The sequence below is a fragment of the Corapipo altera genome, unplaced genomic scaffold (genome assembly GCF_003945725.1).
Source record: "Corapipo altera isolate COAL_440 unplaced genomic scaffold, ASM394572v1 47, whole genome shotgun sequence".
Taxonomy (NCBI): Eukaryota; Metazoa; Chordata; class Aves; order Passeriformes; family Pipridae; genus Corapipo; species Corapipo altera.
This window is the reverse complement of record NW_020884897.1, coordinates 10,894,454-10,921,778: the sequence shown is the minus strand read 5'-3', so window position 1 is coordinate 10,921,778 and position 27,325 is coordinate 10,894,454. Positions and strand designations below refer to the sequence as shown.

The following is a 27,325-nucleotide window of genomic DNA, read 5'->3' as shown; positions in this document are numbered from 1 at the left end:
ACGGGAGGTGAGTTTGTGTCACACCTTGTTAGAGGGTGACATGTCACAGCATGACAGCCAGCCTCTGTGCCACTTCTGCAGACATGGGCTGACTTATCCTGGCAGAAAGCCAGCCCGCTGCATCAAGCCCAGGCTTGGTGTCTCTGAGACCTCCTGCCCTTAGGCTTGCTGTCACCCACATGCCACAATAAAACCATCAATAGGTAAATAATTTAACAAATTCAGCAAGTTTTACAAAGGTTCTTAGCTGTGCAGAAAGCACTTGTAGGTAAATGGATGCAAAATCTGGAGAAAAGCTACTCCATAGAGGAGACTGGTTTGTGACTTAGGGGACCAGGCTGGTCTTATCCTGCTTTATCCCAAAGCCCCTGGGTGATGCTGGGCTGGTCAGCCAGCAGTGGGGTTCAGATGTAAAATCACCTCATCCTAAAATGAAAAGGGAAGTTTCCCTCCAGAGCTGTCTGTCTTCATGGGGGACCCCAGAGTTTCCTTTTACCCTAAACACCTAATTTTTATAATGTAGAGCTGCTGTCATTAAAATGGCAGTAGCACACCCTCCTCACAGATGAGCTCTGCACACTCACATTGGTGAGCGGAAGATAATCTGATACTATGAGAAATGGAGCTGTGAAAATGTTAAGTGAGAAAAAAAAATAAAGTAAAATGGGAGTAAGGGAACTGTGATAAGCAATATAAATAGGTCTCTCCTTCTAAGAAAATAGTATTTTATAGTATGTGGAAGTTAATGCTGGTTGGGTTTTCTTGTTTCTTGGTTGTTGTTTTTTTTTTAAACATGCAAATTGACGTGATACCTATGGTGTTGAAGAGCTGTTTATTTTCACTCCTTGCTCAGTAGGAATTCAGACTGTGAACACTGATTCAAGCACACAAAACCCAATTGCTCCATGTGTTCATAATTTCCACTGCCATTCAGTTCATTCAGACCCCAGCCCTGTGCCTGATAGCATCCACATTTCTGACCAGCTGGGCACTGCAAAAGCTCTTAGAACATGAAGGGCATTGGAACCTCTCCGTGCTTCCTCCAGATTTGGAAAGAGAAAGTTTATTTCAAAATAGTCTTTGAAAGGTATGAACCCCAACACTGATGTTCCATCTCCCTTAGAGACCTTTTAGAAACTAGAAAAAGTCAAAAAAAGTGCAAAACCAAAGAGCCATGCACACTGTTCTTTTAAGATCTATGGCAAAAAATCATGTCTTTCAGCAATCTTGAAGACTTGTTTCTAATCATTAAGTTGAAGACTAGTGATTGAATGTTAATACTAAAATCCTTTATCTCAGCTGGAAGGGGTTAGATCTTAGAGGTGCTTTCATCCAAAAAGCCCTAAATTATAACATTTTAACTATTTTGGATAGTGGAAGATACACCTTGAGGAGTGCAAAGGAAACCTGCGGCACAGGCGGCACAGAGTGGTGGGGCTGTAATGATGATCTCCTTTCTCATCCACTTTGTGGAAGATGATCCTTTTTTCCATATGGGTCCAATGTAATGGCATTCATTTAAAATCATGGAATCAACTGGGTTGGAAAAAACCTCTGAGGTCATCAAGTCCAACCCTTGATCCTACACTGCCGTGGTTACCTGACCATGGCACTGATGCCACATCCAGTCTCATCTTAAAAACCTTCAGGGATTGTGAATCCACCTCCTCCCTGGGCAGCCCATTCCAATGTCTGGTTGCTCCCTCTGTAAAAAATCTCTTCCTATTATCCAAGCTAAACCTCCCCTGGCAGAGCTTAAAATCTGCCCTCTAGTCTTACTGCTGGTTCCTGGGAGAAGAGACCAACCCCCACCTGGCTACACCCTCCTGTCAGGGAGTGATGAGGTCTCCCCTGGGCCTCCTCTTCTCCAGGCTGAACAACCCCAGCTCCCTCAGCCTCTCCTCACAGCACTTGTGCTCGAGTCCCTTCACCAGCCTCATCACTCTTCTCTGGATCTGCTCCAGCACCTGAATATTTAAGACTTTTTTTTCCCACTGTTCCACTCACCACCTGTTTCATTTCAGGAAGGAAAGTCAGAAGAGAAGGAAAATGGCAGGAATGCACTAACAGACTGGATTTTTGCTTTGTGTTTCCATCCAGGTCTCTTTAATAAGCCTCGTCGCCAACACGCTTGGATACTCTGAGATGGGTCCCATTAAATCCCTCAGGACTCTCCGAGCTCTGCGACCACTGAGAGCTTTGTCACGATTTGAAGGGATGAGGGTAAGAGTATACAAAGCACTTGGTCAGAGCTTAACATCAAGCATGTAACAGGGAACCATTGCACATGGTTTTGTCTTCATTTTGTCAGCCAAAGGAAATGAATGATAATGCTTTATCAAAACAACAAAATCAGAAATACCTCCTTGGTCTTGATTGTAATTGTATCATTACATCTTTGTCCTCAGGTGGATTTAGTGATAAACTAATCATGCTGCCTAACTCGTCATACTGCACTTTAAAAAACAGCTTTTTGTCTGAGGAAGCATCTGGCTAACAATTACCTCTCAATTATAAGGTCTATCAGGGGAATAACCAAGCTACAAGTTTGCTCCCTACTTTTGACATGTACTAAAATGAGACTGACTGGAAAGTTCTTAAGGACTTTTTCACTAATAATTAAAGCAAAAATTAGAAATGCTAAAGATAGGGAAAGCAAATGAATGAGTTTTTTTTTTCTCCTTTGAACAGATTGCAGTTTCAATGTGGAATGTCAGGATTGACATTAAACCATGTAGCTTGTGTTTAGTGCTCCAACTCTTTCCCTTCTGCATTCCTTTGCCACTGTGGCTATATCCCTGCAGCATACCTGTTTATTTGTTAAGCCTACCTGCTACACAAATCAGTTATTATCTAGATAAGCATTTCATTTAATTCCTCACACCATGCATGACTTGCTGATGGTGACAGCTGTGTTCTGTATGAGTCGAGGTTACTGCTAATCTTACAGATTGCATAGCAAGGTAAAGCAAATCTTTGACAAATTTCCACTTAAAACAGATTACTTTGATGATCCCAAACCTCTCCACTAGGCCAAGGAACATGCTACATATTTCGCGATGAGATATATTCAGGGTAAAGCTCTTCTATAAACAAAATTTTGGTCCTAATCATTGTAATGTGTATGTGTAATTCATGCATTGATCTCCCAGCAATTCCCTGTTGACATTGCAATACCCTCACAGGAAGACAGACTGAAGTCTAGAGAGTCTAGCTACCAAGATGAGCCAGGAAATATGGTGATACAGCAACTTATGAAAACCCCATACCCATAATCTTCCTCTTCTGTGGATGACCAGAATTGGAGACATAAAGCTTTGTTCCAACTATCTTGTGATGAGCTAAATCACATTATTTTTGTGGAGGAAGATGAGACAAGTGTCGTTGCAGAACACCCTCCTCTGTGTTAGTACTAAGACAAATAGGTTCAAAAGGCTCTGTTCATCCAGGCATCCAAACCTGAATTGTTTTGTTCACCACAATCTTTTCAGCAAAGACAGGCAATATTTTAAAGGTGATTGACCAAATAAAACAAAAGCAAACCACAGATCCTCAGAAGACACAAAGTGATGTTGCACTACTGACATTAACTGAAACTCTCCCTCCTGTGTCATCTGATGACCCCACTCCAAGTCTTTATTAAGTATTCACAAATGGAGCACAATTCAGTATTAGCAAAAGGAGTAGTTTAACTACCAGAGTGATTTGTGCTCAGGTTCTCTCAAATCAATTTAGATCTGGCTTATGAAGGCTTAGCTTCTACTGGTGGATTTACAAGTCCAAGCAAAACCCCTTGAACATGTTCTAAGCTGACATAGGATTGTACACCCATGACTTTGCATTGGTTTAGCTAAATTGGATTCAAACCTGAAAAGCAGTGGGAAGACGAACCCAAAGGCTCAAAAAAGTGAGAGTAAAATAGGAAAAAAAAATTACATTAAAAAGTTCTCATTTCTATCTGAAAATAGCAAGAGGCTGCCTTGGTGGATATCTTACATGACACATGCACCAGCCCAGCAAGTTTCCTTCCCAATGTGCTCATCTTGCAGGCCCCCCTGGTCCCTGACTCTACATCCCCTTTTCTTTCCTGTACCATTGCTGCAGCTGAAATATATTCAGTCATTCTGAGCTATCAGAGGCAGTGAATTAGCTTGTAAACTATGATAAAATGTAATTGAGAATACGTGCTATTGGAAAAGCAAATCATTTTAGTTTCAGTTTGTCTAACCACACTTAACAAGACTAGGGACAGTTAGACCTTTCATTATTAGGAGTTCATATGCTCCAAAATGCACAGGAAAATTGCCAGCACAGTGATGGATTAAATAATGATGATGTTGAGAAGCAAACACTGACAGTAAGAAAATAATGATCGTTTGCTCTATTATAATGTCTTTTTCTTGACTAACTAAAAGATCTCTGTATAGCTAGAACAGGAGCTAGAAAGTTCTCATTTATACTGCAGTAAGAGACTTATTTCACTGGTGCTGTGTCTAAATTTTAGAAACAATTGGTCCTGAGGCAAAGGCACAGAGTAGCACTTGGGTGACCAGGAGGATCTGTTGCCATCAGGCTTCAGTTCTCTCCCTGTCTTCAAACAGACTGAGACCTGTGCAAGTTTTACTCAGGTCTCAGCAGCTCCCATGCCATGAGAGGCCTTCAAAATAAGGATGAACCGGTGCCATCCTGCCCCTCTGTGCTCAAAAAAAGACCCCAGAGAGACCAGGATCCCACCTGAAAGTTGCTGTGGACACTGAGGCTTTCTATGCATGAGCCCAGAATAAAGTAGCTTAGGTCTACCTGTCCCAAATCGTGAAGTCTCCCATGTCCCCTCATTTGTTGCCCATCAGGAAATTATTTCAGAGGTGGCACTTCCCTGCAAACTACTTCCCAGCAAGGGAGGTTATTGCAGTATTTTAAAAGGGTAAGGGGGATGATGATGGACCATTTAATGTGAAAATGATACTAGGCAAAGTCATGGTGAGACTGCTACAAGATACATGCAGGAAAGAAACAGCATAATTAATGCTAGTTAGCTTGATTTCATGGGAATAGTTCTTGTAAAACTGATATGGTCCTTTGATTTGATTACAAATTATGCTGATGATGGTAACTGTGCTGTTATTGAATCCTTAGATTTCAGAGACGAATCTGATACCATGGGACACTGTGATGAAAATACAAGCTTTGTACTAAGACAAGCAATTTTTTTTTAAATGGGTGATGTATCTCGAAAAATAATTGTAACCAGTGATGACACTAAATTGGGTGATGATTGTCTCAGAGTGAGGGATCAGTTGGAATGAGAACTGTCCTTCATCTGGACTTTAGCAGCATCTGGAGGAAAATATAAAAATCTTTGCTGACAACACTCAAAATGAGTGTAACTTATATTACAGATAAGGGAATTATACTGGCTGATCTGGATCACAGTGAAAAACAGATCTGTTGTACAACATGCATTTTAATAAAACCACATACGTTGTCTACCTCGGGAGGAGGAATGTAGGTCACTCTGGGGGATGTTTCTTGGAAAACAGCAACAGAGAAGGACCTGGGGATCAGGATGATTGTTCAACAGTACATGAGCTTTTGGGCAGGTCCAATAAAAGAGGTGACTGTTAGAATCCCCCAATACACAGAGAAATAACCCAGCAGGCAGAGGGAGAGGCCAGTGCTTCAGTACTGGAATTCCACAAAACTGCTGGAAAGGGGGTATCAAAAATGGGAAAGTCTCTGCAGGGAGCTCTATGAGCATGATTAGAAATCTGAAGGACCCATGACAGCCACAAAGAAACTCTCATTTTTTAATTATCCAGAGCAACGTGTAGTGGTAACTTACCTGCAGTGAAGATGGGAATGACAGAAGACACCTAACAGCAGATGATTAGTGCCTCCAATTCAACAAATTCTACCTAAACATACAGCACCTGCTTCTAACACTGACCACAAAGGACACCAGGAATAGATTATCTAATAATAAGTTTTTTCTCCATTATTTGGCATCATGACTCTGTAAATTAGATGTCTTCTTAAAGGCTGTGCCTAAGCTTCACTAGGAGGTACAGTCTGGGCCCGAAATTCCTACGGGAAGTCTGGTGGGCTCTGTTGTAGGAAAGGGAGGATTAACACATCATGCAAGTCTATTTCTGAATTTAAAATCTGAATCAGCTTTGGCTGAGGAGGTGGCCTGTGAGATCAGGAGAACTGGACACCAGACACAGGCTATAGATTGCACTCTGGGTTAGGGCAGAGGGTGGCTCAGTTTCTAGGCTGTCCTTAAAGAAGTCACCTGGAAGGTTGTTTCACCTATAAAAGCATTGATGGAAACCAGGGTATGAAACCTTCTCTTGTACATTGGTATATATGTTGCTATTCCTAGGTGCAGCAGAAATTCATCCCTTTCCATGGCAAGGTTTGCAGCTAAACTTTTAACGTGAATTTGTGGTAATAACTTGCCTTTATGTATCCAGGTCTTTAAGTCCTCTCACTTGGCTCAGTGAAAAGCAAGGAGTGCTTCCAGCAGACCAAATGGCATCACACTGGTGTAAGAGCAGAAGCAGTGAGAGAAGAATGAAACCCCCCGTTAATAATTCATTACCAGAGGTGTTACAGGATTTGCTCCAGCCTTATGTCATGTTTTGTTATCTACAAGCCATTGAACATAATTCAGCAGAAGGAAAAAAGCAGGATCTGGGCATGGCCATGGCTTGTACTGCTAAAACCTGGGTGCCTGTGTGCTGTCACAGAGCTTGTGTGGGGAGTGGATTCAGCAGCACATGTAACAGTAGGGCAGTAATTTTGTGCTGGCATGGATTAAAATTGAACAAAAATATTGCTGTGCAGAGAAGCAAATGAAAGCTACTTTGACAAGAGTCAAGGCCCTTGATTTGGAAATTATTTGGCATTTTGGTTAACACAGTAAATTTTGTCTAAAAATGATGAAGTTAGAAATTGATTGACATCCAAAACTGAAAGATAAAATTAGCAAACAAAAAAAAAAATCAAGAAAAGTCATCAGGAATCAGCCTATACAGAAAAACAAAACAAAACAATTGGTCAAACAGCTTTTCCTGTGTGAAAATTAGCTTCATTCAAAAATGAACAAAATATAAATCCGAGTTTTGGAAGATCTACATAATGTATTGTATACTGCAGATGAAGCTGCTGCCACACATGCATGAAACCCATTTTACTCCTCCGGGTATTTTTCTTCTGCAGGAATGCAAAAATGATGGAGAAGTGAATGTTACATTATTAGCTTGTCAGAAAATTGGACACTAACACAAGAGAAAAGAAGAGCTGACATTTTCCGTAATCAGATTCACAACTGAATAAAATTTAATTTTTATGGATCAATATCCCTTTGTCTCAGTTTCAGAAATGCAGATGGAGAAGAGGAAGGGCTGAGTGGCTGCCCTACCAGGTTTTAATCTCCAAAACCTGAAACAGAGATGGAGACAAATTCGTGTTGTAGGGCTGGTGTCAGCACCAATGCTGTGAGGCAGCAATGGCAGCGCCTCCAAAGGCTGTGAACATGGAGAAACCTTGTTGGCATAGAAGAGGATAGTGGTAGTGTTTGTGGCAGTGTTCTTCCCTCAGAAAATGTCTTGCATGGTGTGACTCTCAGGGTTGTCCTGTACCAGGCCAGGAGTTGAACTCGATGATCCTTGTGGGACCATTCCAACTCAGGATACTCTATGATTCTCTGATTCTTTAATGTAAGGTGTGACGTGCATAGATGTCTTAACGCTCAAAACAGTAAATGATGTGACTCTTGCCATGTTGATGTAGTGGCATTATAGTGCTATATTTAATCCTGACAGCTGTAGAGGGTCTGTAGATGGTCTGACCTTTGTTTCTTTTGCTTGGCTTCAGAATTGTGTCCATTCCTAGTGCCATCGTTCCCACACCTTAAAGGCTCCTTTTGCTTTTCGTTTTTATGCATGATTTTACACAGGGGTTTTACAGCCCTGCCTGGATTAGTGTGTCGGAACATTACAACATGACACAGGAAAAAAATAATGAATTTTTTTGTTACATTAGAATGATTTCACTGTTCTAATCATGCAGACTGATCAGACAGGGGAAGCTGGCTTACCGTATGTCTCAATCAGTTATTATTTAATTAAGCAAAATTTGTCACAGCTAGAATTCACAACTCACTGGCTACAGAGGCCTGAGCTGAGTAGAAGATTTCAGAACTATTTTTTCTCTGTTTTTAGTCACTGTGATACACCCCAACCTTTCCAATTAATGCTTTGATTATGATAGTTTGACTGAAGTGTATTATCCAGAAGGATCTGAGAGGTCAAGATGACTTCACAGGTTGCTCCTGAATTCAGAGATCCCTCTTGAACAAATATCATCCCATGGGTGGGATGCCAACAGATTAGTTCTTCTATTACAAACGCTAAAAAATAGTCACGTGTGAAACACAACAACTTGTTAACGGAGTGTCTATAGAAGTGCTGACATTAATTCTGTTTTCCCTTTCTGTTTCCCCCAAGGTGGTGGTCAATGCCCTCGTGGGAGCCATCCCTTCCATCATGAATGTTCTACTCGTCTGCCTCATCTTCTGGCTCATCTTCAGCATCATGGGAGTGAACCTGTTTGCTGGGAAGTTTGGGAAGTGCATTAATAAGACGGAAGGAGATATGCCTTTAGACTCTAAAATTATAAACAACATGAGTGACTGCATACTCTATAACGTGTCAGGCACATTTTACTGGACAAAAGTTAAAGTTAACTTCGATAATGTTGGTGCTGGGTACCTGGCACTGCTACAAGTGGTAAGTGTGACCACCAGAAACTAATAGGCAAATGTTGCTTGTTCTCATTGAAAGTATCAGTTTAAAGGCTGAGCTTAACCTCTATGGGTTTTCCATCCTTACCCATCAGGAGACTGCCTTTCCTGACAGGTAAATTAGTCAAATGGTTTTAATTTGAGTTTCAGCTGCATCACTAATATAGTGCTCTGGGAGGTGATTGGACCATTGAAGTGAATTAAAGACCATTTTGGCAATATTGTAATGCAGAGCGAAGTTTAGCTCCAGAAAAAAAGTCCTGGTCCAGGAAGGACTGTTCATGCAGATGGAGTGCAGTGGCCTTCCTGAACAGCCTGGGATTTCACGAGGTCCTGCTGGGAAAAAAAATGAAGTTGTGCCTTCAGTTTCTCAGCTGAAGTTATTGCATAAAGCTGTAATCCTAATCTTAATTTACAGAGCTCTGCTCATTTTCCATGTTTAAGAAGGAAACTAGTGCCTCTCATTCCTATTTCTCACTTCATTTCCAGCAGCTAAATATAATGAGTCAGACTGAACCTCAGTATGGAACCTGGTGGTGGTGGTGGTCAGAATTCTGACACTCCACCCATCTTGGTCCCTCTGGAAAGGTGGTAAGAGCATATCAGGGAAGAGACTGTTGAGGTTTGAAGACAGTGGCAATATTTGGTCTGTGAAGGCAGATCAGCCTTATACAACCTTTTTCAAGCAGTAAATGTAAAACATGAATAAATGAGTTGTATGCACTGAGACTCACTGAGTTTTAACACAGCACAACCTAATGGATAGAGCCATCTTCTTGTCCAGGCTCTGCTGCTGGACTGCTGAGTGATTTTAGACAAATTGCTTTCTGTTTCAATTCCATGGGGCCCTTATGTAAAGTAGTGGTTATGATGCCTATTTCCATTGTTCGTAATTTGCTCTCAAGAAAAATGATGACAAGGGCTGGATATGCACTGGGAGTGTTTGCTGTTTTGCATTTTTTGTATACAGAGTTAAACAAGCTCCTCGCTACATCCTTGGACAGAAAGGTTACTTTCTCGAAACACCTGTGATGGTATTCCTCAATTCTGGGATAAAAAATTGCTTACTGGGAGCTCAATTCAGTTGTCACATACAGAATCCATCCTTTCCAGTGTGGCAGGGTAGTGCCCTGGGCCCCCTCCTGCCCTTCCAAAAGGGCGTGAGCCACACACAGGTCCCCATTGGATCTGCCAGCCCTCCTCCTTCCCATGAAGCAAATTTGCTTTTCCCAGATCTGTTTTTCTCTGACATAGATGCGTGAAACAGCTGCATGAAGCAGTTTCCCTTTCTTGTAGAAATACTTGTCCTTATATGTGCTATTCCTGGTACACAAACACTTGAGTTTGAGATCATTTGACCACTATCCATCGAGCCTTTACTTTCATACCCTCTGGAAAGCAGAAACGTCAGAATGGGCGCAACCACTTTTGGTTCTTTCCATGACATAAAGATAAACTTGCTGAGAGCAAGAGCTTTTATCTTTTGCATGTAATTATGATATTCAGTCCAGCCATGCAGGGTAGATTAATTCATTTTGAATGTCTTTAATTAGATTTTCTGTTCTATATAGTGTTTTCTTTGTCTTTTATTTAAACATCCAATCTAGATGAGCAGGAATTTCCAGGTTTAAAATATTTTTCTTACCTGAAGCTTCTCAGTTCCTCTATGACAGCATAACAAATACATATGTTTTTTTTGTGAAAAAACTCCATCAAAGTAGTAGTTATTCCTTCACCATTTCTTTTGTAACACTCAAGCTCCAGCTTTCTGAAAATCTTTAACTTTTCATAAACTGACACTGCCTAAGGAGTATCCTGAAGCAATCTTCTGTAGTCACTTCTGTTGGGATCAGTGATGGCAGAAGAAACATAACTGGATATAAGGTGGATCTCAGCATACATTTGAAGGGACAGTCTAGTACTACTCTTTTCCAACTGAAAATGGACTTGATGACCCTGCAGGTTTTTTCCAAACATGCATTGGGTAGGGCAGAAGTAGATTTTCTAGAAGTACAAAAGGAATGTCATAAGAATAGGACCTGGTAGGTTGGACAAACTGATCATAGCAGGAATCAAGGGAGTCCTAAACCTCACTCAGCTTCTATGGCAGGTGCCGGTTCCCTCTTCCAAGAGGAAGGGCAGGAGCCAGATGCCACTAGGGGATTGAGTTTAAGTTTAATCCTGCACCTGGAGCTCTTATGTTTGCTGCTAATGACAGTCTTAGGCAATAAAGTGTAAAGGTGACACCCGCAGAAGAGGGGCCCAAACATCTGGATCTCCTTTGCCAGACTCCTGCCCGAGGAATATCGGTTACAGGTGCTCCTTGCCAAATGTCCTTCCATATGGGATCACATTTCATGAGCAAACCACCGTGGGAAATGCAGGGGATCAGCTAACAGCTCAGCTCTCCTGAAGAGACAGACACATCTGTGTGTCTCTTCGCACACTGGGGCAGAGCGTAGCAGTGAGGAGATAAGCGTTTTGGTTACGGGATCCAAAATACGAGCTTTTAAGTGGGACTTGTCTTTTGACTGTTGACATTTTCAGCTGCTGCAGCACACTCTAAGTGACTCTGATCTTCCTTTGGATGCCTGAATGTGACTGAAAATCCAACTGGGAACACGTAAAACAAACCTGTCTGCCTAATGTTCTGTCTTCGCTTCCGCGGTGTACTCGAAAAAAATGAGAAGTTGCTATTATGGAAACTTTAAGAGATATTGCTATCCAGAGGCATAGCTTCTGACAATGTAGTTGAAAAGCGTATGACATTTACCACAAATGTCTTCTGCTCTTTTCTTACCTTGTTTGGGGTCCATCATGTTTTTCTGAACATGCCACTTTGAATTAATGAATCTGAGAAAACATTCATGTGAAGTCAAGTTTCAAGCTTCTCCAGCTAACAACCAGGCTCTCACAACAGGTTGCTAAAGTAAGAGATAGCCTCCACTCACTCTGCAAGCAAGAAAAATGCCTCATTCATGGGGAAGAAAAGATCTTTGTTATCACAAGTTTTTAACTTGCAAGAAGGATGATTCACTTTTCTATCACTAATCTATCAGGAAAAAATTATTGCTGCAACCCAGTGCTTCAGTAGTAGCTTTTCTGTATTCCCAGATTTGCTTAGAGGATCACAGCATCTCTGTTTTATAAATCTATATTTGAGCTGAACAAAGAAATATCATAAAATTTCCAGTAGGAGTTTTACATTTCCCTTGCAGAATCCTTCCCTTCTACTCTGTGATCACCTCCACATATTTTTTTACAATGGATTTTGAAATTTCAACCATCTATTGAAGAACAGCAAGGAAATAAGTGAACTTTCACGTAGCATCAGGCTTTCCTGGAAAAGTTCTCCTTAGGTAGAATGGACTTCCATCGAATATGTCCTACAACTCTTTGTCACTTTGGGACTCCAGATAACGAATGAAAAAATAAGAGAAGCATTCACAGACTAGCACAGCAAGCAGGAGCTGTAGAGTTAAAGCAATCCCTCCTGCCAGGTTGGAAGTCATGACTGTGCTCATAAATCAGGTACAAAATGGTCATGAGACAGCGATGTGTGTCTAAAGTTACTGAGTTACAGAATGTCTTGCACTTCTGTAAACTGCAATGCTTGATTTTACTTTCACAGTGGATGCAAAATGTACAAAGAAGAAGAAGGAGAAGGAAAAAGAAAGAGAAAAAGAAAAAGGAAGAGAAAAAGGAAAAGGAAAAGGAAAAGGAAAAGAGAAAGGGAAAAAGAAAAAGAAAAAGAAAACCCCAAAAGTTTGCAGATTTAAGGGCTTGCTTTATTTTAAGGCACCATTTGATTTGAGGGCAGCCAGTGCCATCCCACCTATCCTCCTCTCCACTAATTTACTGCATTGCAGCTCTAACCACCAGTCAAATAACAAAATGTAATCCCATCCCAAGAGGAGTTTATCGGTAGATAATCTCATCACATGACAGTTTCAGTAGAAAATGGTGTTTCTCTGGATAGCTTCCAGGCAGGATAATATCACAAACACTCCATGAAGATTTTGTCACTTCCTTATCCAGAGTGTAAGTGGTTACTAATTCCAGATAAATAATTTCTTTTCTCAGTGTTATATTTCTTTCATTCTCAGTATCTTTTACCCTCTGCAGATGAAGTGTCTAGGGAAGCTTTCCAGAAACCCTGTGGATTTTTAATTCTCTTACTGTTGGACAACGGGGGAAAATAGAAAATCACAGCACTTCATTCCCTTAATATTTATTTTTGTCAGATCACTTCATCATCTGTTATCACTACAAACCACTGTGCCTTGCAGGAGAGTCTCCCATGTCTGTGGTACACATTGAGGGGTAAAATAGCTACTCAAGAGAAAAGATTTCCTCCCAAGTGGGAGAAAAGTACAGGCTAAGATCATATCATTTTGTGCCACAGGGAAAGGATTTCTTGTTTCATCCTGTCCACCCTTCCTGAACAGCACTTTGAGCTGAAAGCTGTGAGCGGCTGTAATGACACCAGAAAACCTTTCAGCAGATTAGAAGGAGAATGGCAAAAAAGGAAAATATTAGAACACATAAGGGGTATAAACATGACAGGTTCAAATAATTATTTGTTTTAATAAAACTGCTGATCGTTCCTGTAAATAATTTTCACCTAAAGTGGTTTTTAACACATGGTACCATGGAAGAGATTTTCCAAAGGATTCTCGTCTGGGAGAGTGCATTAATCTCTTTCAAACAGTAGATAAAAATGTGCAACCTTTCAAATATTGTTTTATATATACTCTCATGAGAAATATGATTGACCTCTTGTACAACATTTTCCTTTGGCTCAGTAACATTCAGAAGAAACTGAGAAGACATCATTACCTCCAGGACTTAATATAATAAGAGAGAGTGTATAGTGGAGCATTTCTAAAATCACTGGATGTGCCTCAGCACAGCTGCCTGGGTTTCTCCTGGGAACCTCTGGCCAAATTCCTATTAGCCTTATCTGGAATTGCGTGCCCACACAACAAGAGAAAATTCAACCTATGTGTCAGTAGCTTTCATGCATGCTAGTGTAAATCTGATTAAATGAAAAATACCTTATTATCTGCTCACACTGATTTAGATTCAGGGTGAGTCTAAATGGGTCAGAAGTCAAATGAGAAACGACCCTAGAGAACTAATATGAAGGTAATGGGGCTTAGGCCAGAGTCAGACCTAATGCCAAGTGTGTTTGGCATCGGGCTATGTCTAATAAGAGGCCTATATTGAGATCTAAGAGTCATGGTTTTGCTACAGAATAGTAAAAATCACTTCCATATGTTTCTCCTGAGATTTCTGTCCCTGCTCTTTCTCCATTGAAGGTTGCAGTAAGAGGCACTGACTTCTGTGGAATTCTTCCTTGTTTAAACAATTTTAAAGAAAAATTAAACCCCCTGATTTAAGAAAAATAAAGTCTGACCAATAAAGCAGATTGAGTTTCCAGGGCCGGGCTCACAGCAAGTATTGATTGCCTTTGCTCCTTTCAAATCAGCTGTGATTCATGCAACTCCCTGGGCTTTACCACTGTCTTGACTTGTCCTGGTTTAAAAGAGGGCAGAGTCCAAGCTTCAGTGGGATCTTACAACGTAGTTGTCAGTATGAGCAAGCAATATGCATGGGATCCATCTCACCTGAACCAAACTTGTGCAGGGCAACACTCTTTGTTTTATGTGCAGCTGTTATCTCTTCATTACTCGAAATTCTTAAGGTCAAAACTTCTGAAGACTTAATTGCCATGTTTTCTCTCCTTCTTAAATTCTCTTTTAAAGCCCTCTATCTTATCCCTACAAGTATAGAAAATCAGGAAACACAGATGGGAAAATCCAGGAGGAAAACATTCTGGAATGATTTTAAATATCAAAATGGACATAAACTCATGGATATGTATTGCTTTAAAAGGCAGGCAGTCCATTAATTGTGAAGAACATGCTCAACATTGCATTTTGAAAGTTCAGCGCAGAGATGATGTTATAATTTCAAGATGTACTTATTTAATTTGCTTATATATAATGTGGGTTTTTTTCAGGCCACATTTAAAGGCTGGATGGATATTATGTATGCAGCAGTGGATTCACGAGAGGTAAGTCCCTGCATGGAAATTAATCATTTCCTTTTCCACTGACTTTTGCAGCGCTCAAGATGCTTAAAAATAAACACAACAAAAAAATTACATATAGGTTGCCAGTCCTGAAACCTATATGGCCTATATGGCCTGTGTTGCTCAGTTATTCAGCAAAAGATCTTATTCAATTCCACCCTTAATTAAAAAAAAAATTGTACTTATAAATACAGCTTTTTTCAGTAACATTTAATTATACTGGATCACAGTTCTGGTTTTTATAAGTTCCATTAGACCATATAAGTTTTAGAATAATCAGAAAATTGATTCTTTTCCCCTTCTGGGTTCTAACTGAGAACATTTTAGAGGATTTATTCTGGCCTTGCACTTTCTGGAGCAGTGTGATCACTGTGACAGTCTTGTGAAACATTGCTGAAATGACCATGGCAGTGCAGATGCCAATAGTAAACTTCAGAGACCGAGGAGAGCTGACTCTGTTCATGGGAGTGACACCATTCTTTTCACGTTTTATAATTTTTATTGCTTTTAGACAGTTCTCATTTAACTGCATCAGTATTTTGATGTGTGCAGAGATGGTGTAATTTTCACATTTTCCCTTCTCCCTTTGCAGTACGAGGAACAGCCTGAATGGGAATATAATTTATACATGTACCTGTACTTTGTGATTTTCATCATCTTTGGGTCTTTCTTCACATTGAACCTCTTCATTGGTGTCATCATTGACAATTTTAACCAACAAAAGAAAAAGATAAGTACTGCATATGCTACAAATCATCTTGTGATTGCTGCAGAGACCAGGTCAAGGAATAGATTTATCAGCAACGGCTTTGCCACAGTAGCCTCAAGATTAGCAGTGGCAGAGCAACTGCAAAAACCACCTTACACGATTTTTACAAAGGCACAACTGTAGCAGTCCCTAATGTCCCCATAGCATGAGCATCCTGAAAATATAGGCTGGGGGATTATATTCCCCCACAGAAAGCCATAGGGCAGCTTCAGGCAGAGGGGATCTCTGGCACAAACTTTGACACAGAGGCACAGACCGTCGTGGTGTCCCCTGTGCACAAATACCATCGTCCCTCCAAGAAGTCCATCCTACTCTCCTCAACCAATTACCTGCCCCAAGGTACCTGGCAAGGGCCAGGGAGGAGCAACCTGGCCTGGGAGTTGTGTTTCTCACTGCTTGATAGGCTCTAAACACAGGGGTGAGGTTCTTCTATTTCCTCTTCTTACCCTGGACCTACCTTGAGTGCTGACAGAACCTGAGTCCTGCTCCTCCATCATTGCCTGCACTGCTCTCACATCCATGTGATAAGCAGCTCCCAGCACCGCATCTCAACAAACCCATCATGTTGTGATTTAACCCCAGTCAGCAACCAAACCTCTCACCTGCCCACTCGCTGCTCCCATGACAGTGTAGGGGAGAGAATCAGGAGATGAAACCCTGGAGTTGAGATAAAGATTGTTTGTTAGGGAAAGCAAAAGCCACACACCAGCAAAACAAAACAATCCACCAGTTCCCATGGGTAGGCAGGTGTTCAACTATCCCCAGGGAAAGCAGGGCTCCATCACATATAATGGAGGCTTGGGAAGACAAAGGCCATCATTCCGAATGCCCCCTTTGCCCGTCTTCTTCCCCCAACTTTGTATACTGAGCATGGTGCCACACAGTATGGAATATCCCTTTGGTCTGTTGGGCTCAGCTGTCCCAGCTGTGTCAGCTCCCAGTTCCTTGTTCATCCCCAGCCTATTCAGGAGTAGGGTGGTGAGAGAGAAGCAGAAAAGGCCTTGAGAAACTGTGTGAGCCCTGCTCAGCAATAAAAACACCCCTGTGTTATCAACACTGTTTTAGGCACCAATCAAGCGTAGCCCCGTCCTGGTTACTGTGCAGAAAATTAACTCTATCCCAGACAAAACCAGCTCACCTTCTTAGATATTTTGAGGAAAGCTACATTAAAAGGAAAACGAAATGGGAGAGTATGCATCCTTGAACTTTGGAGTGGGTCGGTGGAGTTCTCGTCGTCAAAAGTAATGGTGTTGTTCTCACCCTATACTTAGGTGGCCAGGACATTTTTATGACAGAAGAACAGAAAAAGTATTATAATGCAATGAAAAAGCTGGGATCTAAGAAACCTCAAAAACCAATCCCAAGGCCACTGGTAAGAATGGCATAATTCAGTTGAACTTTGTGTAATAGCTGAATGGTTTTTTAGTAGAATAAATGCAATTCAACTTTTCAGTATAGGAAAGTTTATTGCTCCCAGATGAAAGGCATTTTGTAATTATATGTTTTGAATTTGGATGATATTCGCATGTTCATTGACCTGTGGTACAAAATTCCCACTGTTCTGCAGCATTTACTAAAATTCCAATTTACATATGCCATTTACTTATTCCAGTGGCCACCTGCCACAGTCCAGTGTCTTGTTTTCAGTAGTTTCAAGAAGCATTAGGAGTAAATGGATTTGAAAACTCTATCATAAAACCATTCATCACCATCTTTAAGTTTATGAAGTTCTCATCAAAAACGGTGTATATTGCCTGTTTTCCTCTACTTTCTGATCAATTAAGAGACAATTATGTCGTCATTTTCCTAACTAAACCCTCTCCTTTCCCCCAGAACAAATACCAAGGTTTTATTTTTGATGTCGTGTCAAAACAAGCCTTTGATGTCTCCATCATGATTCTCATCTGCCTTAACATGGTTACCATGATGGTGGAAACGGATGACCAAAGTCAAGAAAAAGTCAACATCCTCCATAAAATCAACATGCTTTTTGTTGCCATCTTCACTGGGGAGTGCATCTTCAAAATGCTGGCTCTGCGACACTACTACTTCACCAACGGCTGGAACATATTTGACTTTGTGGTCGTGATTCTGTCCATCGTAGGTAGGTGACCCTGGATTTTCACACCCAAAACTCCAAAGTTAAAAAGGGAGACATAAAACTTATTGACAAAGTTAAAGGCTTTGTGCAGTAATGTACTCTATCAACTCAGAGAATTGAATCCTAACCACACTTTTTTTAGTATGTAATTTTAATCTAACATAGCACTGCCAAACAATAACTTGTGTGATCAGCGAAATTATGAGGTTTATCATACCTTTATTATCATACCTTTATTATCATACCTGAACACCCTTATTGGTTCATGGTGATAAAACACAGTCCAGAACTGGCCACCCCATACACTTAACACCAGTTCTGTGTAACAGCCAAAGAGAGAGAAGTAAAAAAGCCACATGAAAAAGGGCATGTGTGGATTGTTATTATTTTGCTATTTATTTTTTCTTACAACAGTATGAAATAGTCCTTCAGGGCAGGTTCAATCAGTGCAGTGAGTCTGGCTGTTCTCAGCCCTGTTGTCACTAGAGCTCCACACCCTCATATATCCAAGGGATGAAACAGAAAGGCACAGTTTTATTGTTAGTTTGTGCTTTTTGCTGTTCTGCAGCCCCAACCCCAGATCATACATTAAGTGCTACAGAAGTGCAGGTCAAGTGTGAGTTTGAAATCCTACCAAAATTGTTTTCATTACAGTTAGAAATAAAGTAGCAACTGGAAGATGGTCAACTGATCCAGTGAGCAAAAGGAGCTCAGAAATTCAGCTCTTCCAAAAGAAAGCTTCCATTTTGAAGGGGGGAAGAGTTAAATGAAAAAGTGTCATGTTAGGAAAACAGAGACCTGTCATTGACTGATGCTCTTTTTGCACTAAACACTCTCTAATGGACCAGAGAACCTTCAAGGTGCCAATGCAGATCTCCAGTGCCCAGAGAGCAGCCTGTGCTTAAGGGGCCTTGAACGGCCTGGATTTCACAGATTTGGGTCACCCAGGGATCATTACTGCCATGCAGCTGTCGTTAGAACCTTGATACTAGGTGCCCTGGGTATGCCCACAGCAGTCAATTAACCAGAGGTGTCATGTTGGTCATAGTGCTGCCTGTGATCAACCAGGTCATTTCAGTGTCAGAGGCCTTGGTCCATGCCAGGGAACCCTCTCCCAGTGGGACACATGAGCTCAGTGCAGCTCAGTGCAGCCAGGGACTGTTGGCATCAGACAGTCTGGACCAAGGGCTCTGTTTCTGCTGGAAGAGTTTAGTTACATGAATACAAACTCATCTCCTTGCTAGTACAATCTTAGACCTTAATCCCCTCCCAGCCCATCAGGGAAACTGGAAAAATTTATAAGCATCCAACCAGCCAAGTGACTACACAGTAGAAACCTGCACTGTTTCGGTGATGGCTCAGAAAAACAGGCCAGCACACCAGCACTTCAGTGCTGACTCACTAATATTTTACAGAAAAATATCTGGTCATGTCAGAAAAATTCTGACCATCTGCACTCAGGATAAATTTCTCAGGTGGGTCATGGCCAAAAGCTGCAGTTTTTTGTGTCCTATCTGAGTTGGTACTGGTTTATCATCCCCAACAGGAAAATTTTCCTTACTGAAACTGCCACTACCACTCTTTGCTCATAATGTCAACACAGTCTATATGGGTTAAATGGGCATGAAAGCACCAACAATGCCATTCCCTTTATTGTAGGCCTTCCAGTCTGGGGAACTTTTCATTTATTTTCTCAATAATCCTGACTGATGGTTTTAAAGAGAAACCTGGGATTATTTTCCATGTACTAACTTGTTGTTTGTCTCTTTTCTTTTCAAGGCACTGTACTTTCTGACATCATCCAGAAATATTTCTTCTCTCCCACACTCTTCAGAGTCATTCGTTTGGCTCGGATTGGCCGGATCCTGAGACTCATCCGGGGAGCCAAAGGAATTCGAACTCTCCTGTTTGCCTTAATGATGTCCCTACCTGCTCTGTTCAACATTGGCCTCTTGCTTTTTCTGGTCATGTTCATTTATGCCATTTTTGGAATGGCTAACTTTGCCTATGTTAAGAAGGAGCATGGGATTGATGACATGTTCAACTTCCAAACCTTCGCTAACAGCATGCTCTGTCTCTTCCAAATCACAACGTCAGCTGGATGGGATAGTCTTCTCAACCCTATTTTAAACACTGGACCACCATATTGTGACCCAAACCTTCCTAATGCAAATGGTTCAAAGGGAAACTGTGGAAGCCCTGCTGTAGGGATTTTATTCTTTGTTACATATATCATTATATCATTTCTCATTGTTGTAAACATGTATATAGCCATTATTTTAGAGAACTTCAGTGTAGCCACTGAGGAAAGTACAGAGCCTCTAAGCGAGGATGATTTTGATATGTTCTATGAAATCTGGGAGAAGTTCGACCCTGAAGCCACTCAGTTTATTGAGTATTCTGCACTTTCAGACTTTGCAGACGCGCTATCAGAACCTTTGCGCATAGCGAAACCAAACAAAATCAAACTCATAGCGATGGACCTGCCCATGGTCAGCGGAGACAGGATCCATTGCTTGGATATTTTGTTTGCTTTTACGAAAAGGGTACTAGGAGAATCCGGAGAGATGGATGCCCTTAAAATACAGATGGAAGAAAAGTTCATGGCGGCGAATCCGTCTAAGATCTCTTACGAACCGATTACAACAACTCTCAGGCGGAAACAAGAAGAGGTCTCTGCCATCGTCATCCAGAGGGCCTACAGGAGACATTTGTTCCGGCGCTCCATGAAACAGGCATCTTACTTGTACCGGCACAGAACTTTGGAGAGCAGCATCCTCGAGGACGATGCACCCGAGAAGGAGGGTCTTATTGCGTTCATGATGAACGAGAACTACGGCAGGCCAATAGACAAATCCGAAACTCTGTCCTCCACCTCTTTCCCTCCATCCTACGACAGCGTCACCAGGGGCACGAGCGATAATCTCCAGCTGAAGATAACGGACATGAGCAAAAGTGATGAGGCTATGGATTGTCTTCTCTCGCCGGACAAGGATAAGGAATCAATTGTTTAAATGTTTGTTTAGAATGCTTTAAAATATTGTTTACAGAATGTAATGCTGTAACTACACAACGATTGAAGCAGCCTTCTTATTAAAAATTAGTTGCAAAAGAAACAATGGAGTTTTTACCCTTAACTACAGGAGTCTAATAAGTCATATAACCTTTGACCCTGCTCTTTTTGACTTGGTTCAATATTTATATTTATATATGCACAGGAAGAATCTTTGCAGGGTCATAGCTGTTATATCAATGGTGTGAATAAGAATAGGCTAGACTGTAAAACAGTAAACACAGTGTATATCTATCCACAGATAAAGCCTGGCTGTATAAATTCATTTAAGGTCTTACTCATATTAGTGTGTTTACTTATGGCGATGTATGACCTTGCATTCTAAAAAGAAAAAAAAAATATCACAGCTGCTGTAGCAAAATGTAACACTTACTGTATATGTTGTGAATGGTCTTTCATAAATTTATTATATTTGATATTTTTTTACTTAAAAAAAAAAAAGTCTCTTTTTCCATGGAGATTATTGATCCTTACACTCTTCATAATGAACTCTGAGTTAAGGTAATAGGAACTTGTGGGATCCCCATCGCTTGAAGAGGAAAGTTGTTGCAAATAAAAGTATCAAATTAGCAACATTTAAACTGTTTATTACACTAAGCCCTCCCTCTTGGGACTTGCAGCTGCATGTCAGCAGAAACACACAAAAAACCACCAGAACAGCAAATGATGTCAAAACAATGAGAGAAATGGCTTGTTCTATCCTTCACGAAACAAGACAGTAATGGATCCTGTTTGTAAAACTGTTAATAAAAGCACTAATTTTTTAGTATGTTTCAAGATTCTGCTTCAAAATCCGCAATCAAACTCGCCATAGAAGTAGCGCATCACGTTTGTGTGTAGTGCTCCAAAGCACCATCTATGCTGGCAAAGTTTCTATTAAGGTAGTGGGATAGGATATGTTTTCCCCAGGAACACTGAGCTAAGCAGCCTTATTGGGATCTCTGTGCATCAATATTGCTCACAAAAATACTACTACTACTAATAATAATAATAATCAATCAATGCCAACTGGGCCGTACAGAACGGCTGTGACAGTGTGATCAAGAAGGTGGGAGGGGAATTGCCTCTGGATCTGTACATAAATTTTGAGGTTTTGAATCCTGTTTACTCAGTGTCCATCTTTCATTTTCTCAGATGGTACAGTTAGATTTCTGGGGAAGGACAAGAAATACAGGAACCAATAAAAAGAATCTACTAGATAATAGATATATCCTCATTCCTGTAGACAAAGTAATATTTACAGTTGATGTGTCCCTCAGCTTCAGGCCAAAGAAATGACAATGGGGTGAAAGGTGGATGTGTGGCTGTAGAAAAGTATTAGAAGTTTTACATGCTAACATAGATTATTATTTATTATTAATCCTTCAACCTCGATAGAATGTGAGAAATTATTTATGGAATATAGAGACAAGTCCATCACTACAGACAAGTTCTTTCTTTTTCACTTTCAGACTGATTGTACTTGGGTTTGGTTGGACTTCATGGAAAATCCTGAGATTTCTGTAATGAGCCATTGCACTTTAAGGAAGAGTAACTGTGCTTTTCACCTTGGAGAAGCAAAGATATCAAGAATGTATTTAAGGTGTATTGTCATTAACATTTAGTTACATCCCAGGTTGTATAGGAGTCAAAAACCACATGGGGTTAGCAACAAGAATTAAAACAACATGTTACAGTCAAGTTTATCTATGGCCATTGTTATCTGTCCTCTAAACAAGTCAGAATATGTAAGACAACATGTCAAAAGGATGACAATGTATCTGTGTAAATATGGGCTAATAATATTCTCTCCATTCATTGAGAGGTGTCTCAGGCATTCACTTGAGAGTGGTCTATTGGTTAATTCAGAGGATTTGCCATCAGGATTCCTGGGGTCTATTCCTGATTCTTACTACATGATTTTTAGGCAAATAATTTAACCTATCTGTGCCTCAGTTTACCCATCTGTAAAATGGGAATAATAATACTTACCTACCTCACAGGGGTGTTGTAAGACTTTCTGGTTGCAAAGTGCTATAAGGGAATGAACCGTACTATATAAGTATTATTATAATCATGCTCTCTTGCCCTTTTAACCCCATGTCTATGGTGTATAACATAGGGCTGTTCCTCTGGGCATTTTGTTGCCTTTAAATCTTGTATGTAATTAGATTCTAACTTAAGGGGACTACTCTTCGTTCCTTGAAGTGAAAACTCTCTTTATTCTTTCCCCCCTCCCCACCCCTAACCTCCCCCGAAAAAAACAGAATTGCTCAAGGCTTCTCAAATTAGAGAAACTTTATACAAATTCTCTGTGTATTTATGCTGTAATGTTATTCTGACTGTACATATCACCCAGAAAGAGTATGCGATTTTTATATTTATATGCATATATATATATATACACACATACGTATATCTATACATATATATGTATCTTGTGAGTTTATAGAGTGACTGACACTCAGAGGACACGACTTACTGATTAAAATGTTTTCTCCTCAATGGGATTTATTGATCATTAGCAACAAGCTGCTGCCTATAATGAAACTGTTTAATTAGAAAATAGTACATTCATTACTTGCTGAACAAGCACTTATTGGCTGACAACTAGTAAAATTATTTTCCTTTCAAAACTTTAAAATAAAAAAAAAAAAGAGGGAAAAATGCTAAGAAAAAGGAGAATTTCTCATGTGTTTTTTTTCACTTACAATGTAAACTGTTTGAAACCCAAGGAAAATACCAACCTCCACTCAGAAGTGTGTTGTTGGTCATGCTGTTTTAAAAATATTTTTGTTATTTTTGACTTATATTAGAAAACATTCAACTGCTGTTCTTATTAAGAGTCAGGCCCAGTAATGAATGGGATGTAAAGAGATAATTAGCTGGTCATTGATTATATTAGAGAAGTGCTCTTCCTCTGGTCATTTCACCCTTGAGTTGAACATTTTAGTGTCATTGCTGTGAGACCCTATAGTACTGATGCAATTAGAAATGGTTCTGTCTTTTACCCAAAACCTGTAAAAAAAAGAAAAAAAAAATGTAATGCAAAAAAAGTCTGAAAGATGGGTCTTAACTCTAGATGTTTACAGTGCAACTTTCTAAAACTGAATTGTAAATTACTTTCAAAACCTTTGTAACTGGAAGGTTGGTTTTCTATTGGGTTTTCTATTGTTTTGTGGTGCATTTCTTTAGAGATGAAGAGGAAATGGTATCTTTGTATGGTTGCGGAACTCCCCTAGAAAATGTCATATAACCTCACTTGTAGATCCTTATTAATGGAGATGCCAATCCAAATCCAGCCATGATACAACCTCCCAGTGCAGTGATTTAGTTTAAGACACTAACTCAATAGTTGGCCCACACTGTCTATAAGCATGGTGAGTGCTACCATTCTTTTCTGTTGATTCGTTCAATAAAGGCAACCACATGAATCACTCAAGCTACAAAAAGAGCAAGGAAAATATCAGCCAATATCATAGGACATATTAAGCTGTTTGTACCTGGAAAAATTCAAGTTTATTATGTTTCTTTATTAAATAAATAAGGATAACAAATACGTCCTGTGCCTTTTTTTTTTTTTTTTTTTATGTTATCAACATTTATGTTATTATTTCTGTGACTCTTTTCCAACACATTTGTTTGGGAAATTCGTGATGACTTTTGTTAGAAGGCTTGAGGATGAAAACACCTACAGTTCATCTTACATTGTAAGGCAACCTGCAGGGCATTAAAGGCTTGATCCAGAGCTTGTTGAAATCAATGGAAAATTTCTGGGTACGTCAGATGAATTAGGAGCAGATCTGAAAGTTTCTCTTCAAAGAGAGTCATTTATAGGATAAACTCAGCATTGATATTTCAACCTATCCTTCCCAGTAGAATTAGCTGGAGGAGGAAAGATTTTACTGGAAACACAGGATCCCATTTAGAGATTAATAAAAAACATATAAAAGAGATTTTCTTAATGGTAACATAGATGTCTTTCCATTTAAATCATATTGATTTGCATTTGGTTATTATTATATTAGTTAGATCTTAAAATTTGTACCAAATAAAGAGTAATGTCCTTCCTAATGCATACGTGCCTTAATCCTGGAAGGAGCTTCAAAAGGGACATGAATGACCCTTAGCCTTGATTGGATCAGCCTTATCTTCCTCCAGGTCAGCACTAATTTCATTATCCTGTTTCAGTGCTATGATTTTTATTTAAACATGGCAGGATCCTAACCATATTAAACCAGAGCAAAACTGAGCTAGTTTGAACTGCAGTTCTGTCAGACCTTTGAATTAGCTTAATAAAATCAGTTTATAATCATGTTTTACATGAAGCTGGGGCAGTCTGACTTATAGAAAATACTTTTTTTTAAATAAGAATTTGCTAAAACGTATCCGATAATAATTTGACTTCTGAGTAATCATATGTACAGAATGAATCTGTCTAAAAAATTTCAGCAAGATGTTTTTGGTTAGAAGGAGCAGTTTGCTGAAATGACAAATCTCTGTGGAAACATGACAGGTTAGTTAAGGAAATTCCTGGTTATAATTTGAGGTCAAAATTCCCATTAGAAGGAAATTCAAGGTCATAATCCCCACTATGAAAATTTTCAGATCTAGATTTTTACCAGAACTGCCTAACTTATATAGTTGTGTTCCCATCACTGTGCTAGGAGCTGCTTTGGGCTACAGGACCCTTCTTATTTTCATGTAGATCTTGGGGAAGTTTCTATGGGCTTTCAGATTTTCTGTTTTTCAGGATGAAATTTAAAAAAAAAAGTAAAAATTGCCAAATGGATTTCTTGTCTTGTTTTCCAGCCCTAGTAAGGAACCTGGAGGATTGGCTTCTCAGAAAATGGGGATTTTTTAATTCTTTTAGGTTTTGTTATAGAACTATTTGGGTTTGAAGGGACCTTAAAAATCATCCAGTTCTAACCCCTTGCCATGGGCAGGGACAGCTTCCACTAGACCAGGTTGCTCCAAGCCCTGTCCAACCTGGCTTTGAACAATTCCAGGATAGGGCAGCAGTAACTTCTCTGGGAAACCTCTTGCAGTGCCTCACCACTCTCTCAGTGAAGAATTTCTTCCCAATAACCAATCTAAATCTACCCTCTTTTAGCTTAAAGGCATTAATCAATCAAATTATGCTGATTTTGCAAAGCGGCAGATCTATTAAATCAAGCCTGTGTGAAATCCATGAGATCAGAGTCAGAGCCTGCAATTTCCAGATTCGTGTTGAGATTTTTTTTTAGTGGTTTCAGTTCCTTCTTACTTTTGATGCAAATTGTTTTAGTAAATACCAGGATCACTTTAGAAACAAGTCGGCATTAAGAGAGTTAACAGCAGCACGTGCAACTCATGAAGTTTTCTTAGGAAAAGCCACACATTAGCAATTTGCTTTAGATCCAAAGAGAATTTTTATAACCATCAGAAGTTGTTGTAGGAAGAGGAGAAATAAAGAATAAATGCTTTGCAGTGTGAAGCCTCCGCTGGGCTCTAAAGGACACCCATGTAGGATGGCAGTGTCGTGTTTCTGACACCAGCAATGCATTTTGCTGCTGTGTGACAAGAGCAGAACTGGATTTAAAACACGGGAAAGTAGACTGGAGCTCAGCACATGGAGAAAAAGTGCCGAACACCTGCGAAACGGCTGCTCCTTCACGTCAATCCCCCCCGGCGAGGCGCGAAAGACCGGCCGCGCCGGGTGAAGAACAAACATGGAAATCCTCCTGAGTGTTTACATGTTGCAAAGAAATAGCAGCCGTGTCAAAGGGAAAGCATGTGAAAGCAAATAGTCCACAGGGAATAGCTACTGGCAGCGAGCAAAAAAATGCTTCGGAGTCAAACGTCACCGATAACCCCACGAGGGCTGGAGGTGTTGGGCTGCAGCGCAGGCATGGGTTTGTCAGCACCTCCGCCCGAGTTATTTTAGCCAGCTGAGAAACAGGACTTTGAGCAGCTCCTGACCCACATGCTTTTGCCGTGGCAAAGTTTCTGAGACTGCTGCTGCAGTTGTTTTTCCCTGGAATCTCAGTGCTTTACGTTGGGTCGTGAATCCCTGCCCTAAGTCAGGGCATGGGAGGTCTTTTTCTCCCTTGAAAATGGCTGCATGGTCCCAGAAACCAGCATTCAGTGTTCAAACATCATCAGAGTGGCTTAAACATTGAGATTTCGATTCAAATTAAATGTCTCTTTTCCTTGTTCTTCTGATTATTATTACTACTACCACCATTATTTTTAATACCCCAAAACTTCAAAGGTATGTCCTGGTCACATTTTCAAGCTTTCTGTTTTTCTAACAGCCATGTTAGTCAAAAAAACTGGGGCTTCAGATGAAAAAGACAAAAGACTGAGACAATTATGGTTAAACCATGCTAAATGGTTCTAAAAGGATTTTAAATATATTTCTGTACTTAAAGCAGATTGAACTATGTAGCTGTACTTTAAAACACCTGTGTTTTATGTACAATCTCAATTTCTCTAAATCTAAAGGGAATTTAGCAATT

General features: G+C 40.2%; 1 protein-coding gene across 10 annotated transcripts in view; it reads left to right on the top strand.

Annotated features, from left to right (window-relative positions):
* The window catches only part of SCN5A (sodium voltage-gated channel alpha subunit 5), a 214,058-nt gene extending 189,674 nt beyond the window's left edge, over positions 1-24,384 (top strand). For all 10 annotated transcript variants that reach the window (XM_027648407.1, XM_027648406.1, XM_027648405.1 and 7 more), the window contains 7 exons: positions 2,101-2,223; positions 8,511-8,792; positions 14,832-14,885; positions 15,496-15,633; positions 16,940-17,044; positions 17,506-17,776; positions 19,553-24,384. In XM_027648407.1, coding sequence (XP_027504208.1) covers positions 2,101-2,223; positions 8,511-8,792; positions 14,832-14,885; positions 15,496-15,633; positions 16,940-17,044; positions 17,506-17,776; positions 19,553-20,787 — 2,208 coding nt within the window. In that variant the 3' untranslated portion in view covers positions 20,788-24,384. The remainder of the gene's footprint in view (positions 1-2,100; positions 2,224-8,510; positions 8,793-14,831; positions 14,886-15,495; positions 15,634-16,939; positions 17,045-17,505; positions 17,777-19,552) is intronic.
* Positions 24,385-27,325: the final 2,941 nt, after the last annotated feature.